At 30.0% G+C, this 3504-nt stretch overlaps 1 protein-coding gene across 1 annotated transcript; it reads left to right on the forward strand.

Moving 5' to 3' along the window:
• Window positions 1-2601: 2601 nt before the first annotated feature.
• Window positions 2602-3084, forward strand: LOC118346130 (ankyrin repeat-containing protein ITN1-like). Its single transcript, XM_035687166.1, has one exon. It carries the CDS (start codon window positions 2602-2604, stop codon window positions 3082-3084), a length of 483 nt encoding a protein of 160 aa, XP_035543059.1.
• Window positions 3085-3504: the final 420 nt, after the last annotated feature.

Consider the following 3504-nt stretch of genomic DNA (forward strand, 5'->3'; position numbering starts at 1 on the left):
AAAAACTCGAGGAAAAAGTTCTCTCTCCAAACATCATTTCAATAGAACTCAACGGTACATTTTCATACTCTAATAGAAACATATCTCAAAATACTTCTCGATGCAAACATACTTAAGGATCGAGTCCTATCACTTTCACAAAAATATAGCTGTAAAAGTTTTCATCTTGATTACAAAAGTATTGAAAAAAGTTTCATAGCCAGCTTTTAGGTAATAACAATTTTCATCTTAATAGTTTCAAAGGTTGGAAACTAATTCAAGGTGATAATATAATATTGAACTCTCTCCCAACTAAGACTACGAATAAACAAATGATCTACTCGACAAGTCGTTAGAAACTAGTTTGATCAAACTCAAATTCGACTTGATTACTATTTTTACCTGAATTGTCTGTTAATACAAACTTATGATTGATTATTAAATGATACAACCTTATAAAACCCAACTTAATTTACTAGAATTAACTCAACTAAATTCATATTTATTATTTTAGATTACTATTTTTACCTTTATAATAAAAATATTTTTAAAGTATTTAACAATATAAGAGGAAATCATAGTCCAAATACTATGCATGTTGCTTGAAATTTTATGAATATAGTCATTGACATATCTAAATTGTACGAAGAGTTTCACAAAAACTCATATTTGTTAAAATTTGTACATCATGAACATTAATATAAAGTATCCAGCCACTAGAAAATGCAAATTAATTCGTGTACTATCGAATATTTATTATTAGTTTTTATTTATTTATTTTTTTTTTTTTATGTTATTCAACAGAATATTGCTCCTTCAAGATAGATATACATTAAAAATGCTGCCATATTATTACTTGGCTTTTATTTGCCCTTTTTTATTTTTTACTTTATTTTGGTGGGAGAAGGTATGCACATTTCATGCGCTCGTGCTACCGATCAAGTCCGTTTGAACATTCAAAACGGTACTCAAGAAAATACAATCGTATCAGGTACGACGTTAATGCATGCCTAGCTACTCTTCTTTCCCCTGAATTTTTTGACTCGTTACATAAGGAAAATATTAAATGTACTTATGAAAAACTTATAAAAAATTTATTTCTCCGCATATTAATTATTAATATGGTAAAAATTATGAAGTTTCAAATTAAAAATTTAAATTAAAAAAAAAAACTAATAAAATGAGTCTTAATATAAATAAAAATGTAAATATATATAGCACTACTCTAATTTTAATCAAAGTTTGGGCGGCTTGTTTTTCTGTCAGTATGACACCTTTCTATCCTTGCTTGTTTGAATATGATCATGGTAAGAACTCATCATTTGTCTAAAAAACTTAAATTTATGAAAAGATATGATTAACTTATTAATTTATCTAATATTTCAACATCATATTATAACCCAAAGTTTTAATTTGGATTTAATGAATGTGGAAGAAAATTCACAATTGCACTTAAATTTAGCTGATTCTACATTGAAGTTACAATATAACTACTTACTCATGAGATAGAGCTAGCGAGAAAGAGGTACTTCTAGTAATTGTAATATCACAAACTTAATTACCAATAGATCACCATTTGATTAAAAATTAAATTATAAGAGTTTTTGACGATCCATCTAGTAATAATTATTTTGATCTAATTGATGAGCAAGTTTTGTTTTTACTTAATTTGCAGTGCGAGCTCTATTGCGCCAACTATTTTCAAGTGATCTCTTGATCAACCTCGTGGGTATAATATTGCATCCATATGAACTTTTTAATAATTTTTAAAAATATATATATATATATATATTCTTGATCATTTATTGTTACATCCAACTTATTATTAATTAATTAACCAGCATGCATTAATGTTTTGTAATTGCCAAATTAATTAGGATTCAAGCATTTATATGAAATGAAGTTGGTACGTGTCCAATTCCAACAACTTCTATCTCGTGTGTGAAGTGATTCCAACTGAATCAAGTCCAGACCAACTAGATAACATTATTGTGCCAGCAATCTTCCATGCTATCAGCAGAGGGAACTTTGAATTTGTTTATCATATAGTCAAAGCAAATCCAGATCTTTTGCCTATTGCTGATTCTGAAGATAGGGACATATTCCATTGGGCCGTCCTACATCATCAACATAGGATCTTTAGCCTTATATACAGCTTAAAAAAGAAGAATTCAATACTAAATACGGAAGATAGCTCCAGCAATACTATATTGCATATGGCAGGGATGTTAACAGAACATACTCCTATCTCTCACATAGGAGGTGCAGCTTTACAAATGCAAAGAGAAGTTCAATGGTTTAAGGTCAGCTCCATCCATCTCTCTTCCCATTATTATTTCACTCTCGATCGACTATATACTCTTTAAACTAATCTAGAGAGAGATTTTCAAATAGAGAAAGTGGAATATATTGACGATAGTGATCTGAGTCTGTTGAACATTGATGGACAAATCTTTTGCAATATTATAGATATGATTTTTTTTCCTAATATTTTATTTAATAAATGCAGGAAGTGGAACGCATTTGCCCTATCTATTGTAAGGAACGTTTAAACAAAGACCATTTGACTCCCAGACAATTGTTTACAAGAGACCGCCAAGAATTGAGGAAAAATAGAGAGCAATGGATGAAGGACAAAGCAACTTAGGCGCTCTCATTGTTACCATAATGTTCGCGGCAGCATTTACTGTTCCAGGTGGTAGCAATCAAGATACAGGCTTGCCAATCTTCATGCATGACAAACCATTTAAGATCTTCATAATAACTTATTCGTTTTCGTTGTTTTCTTCCTCAACTTCAGTACTAATGTTTTTAGGAATCCTTACATCGCGTGATGCAGAAGAAGATTTTCTTATATCCTTGCCTAAAAAGATGATAATAGGTCTTTCTACCCTCTTCTTCTCTATTGCAACTATGATGATGGCCTTTTCTGCTGCTCTTTTACTTATATTGCGTGGAGAATCATGGATTGTTGCTCCTATCATTGGTTTGGCCGGTATTCCCATAATCTTATTTGTATTGATGCAGTTTCACCTTCTTGTTGACATTGTTGTTTCAACCTACGGACCAGGCATCTTTGATAAGAAAATAAAACCTTGGTTTTAAGCACTATTCTTTTGGAATAAGTCGGTTGGAGCATAGTTTGTATAAGGTATTTCTCTGCCAAAATTGAGATATTTTAATAATAATGGGGGATATTCTTCTCTTCCTTTTATTAAAAAAAAAAAAAAAAATCCTTGTTCATTATAATGTTCCATTAAGATTTGGCATACTAATTATAAGTGTTGATTTTTTTTAGTGGGACAAATGACTAAGTGAATTGTCAGCCAACTTATATTGGGCATGTTGTTATTGTTCCCTTTTCCAAATGACCAGGCATACTAATTTTATTTTATTTTTCAATTTTTTATAATTTATATAGTTATATTGGCAATGGAAAAAAAAAATACAAGACTGTTAAATCATCTACTCAAATTCTAAGATTTAGAGTGGAAAAGAGACAAATACGAGAAGTGGATCCCAATC

This window comes from Juglans regia, unplaced genomic scaffold, assembly GCF_001411555.2.
Source record: "Juglans regia cultivar Chandler unplaced genomic scaffold, Walnut 2.0 Scaffold_7, whole genome shotgun sequence".
Lineage (NCBI taxonomy): Eukaryota > Viridiplantae > Streptophyta > Magnoliopsida > Fagales > Juglandaceae > Juglans > Juglans regia.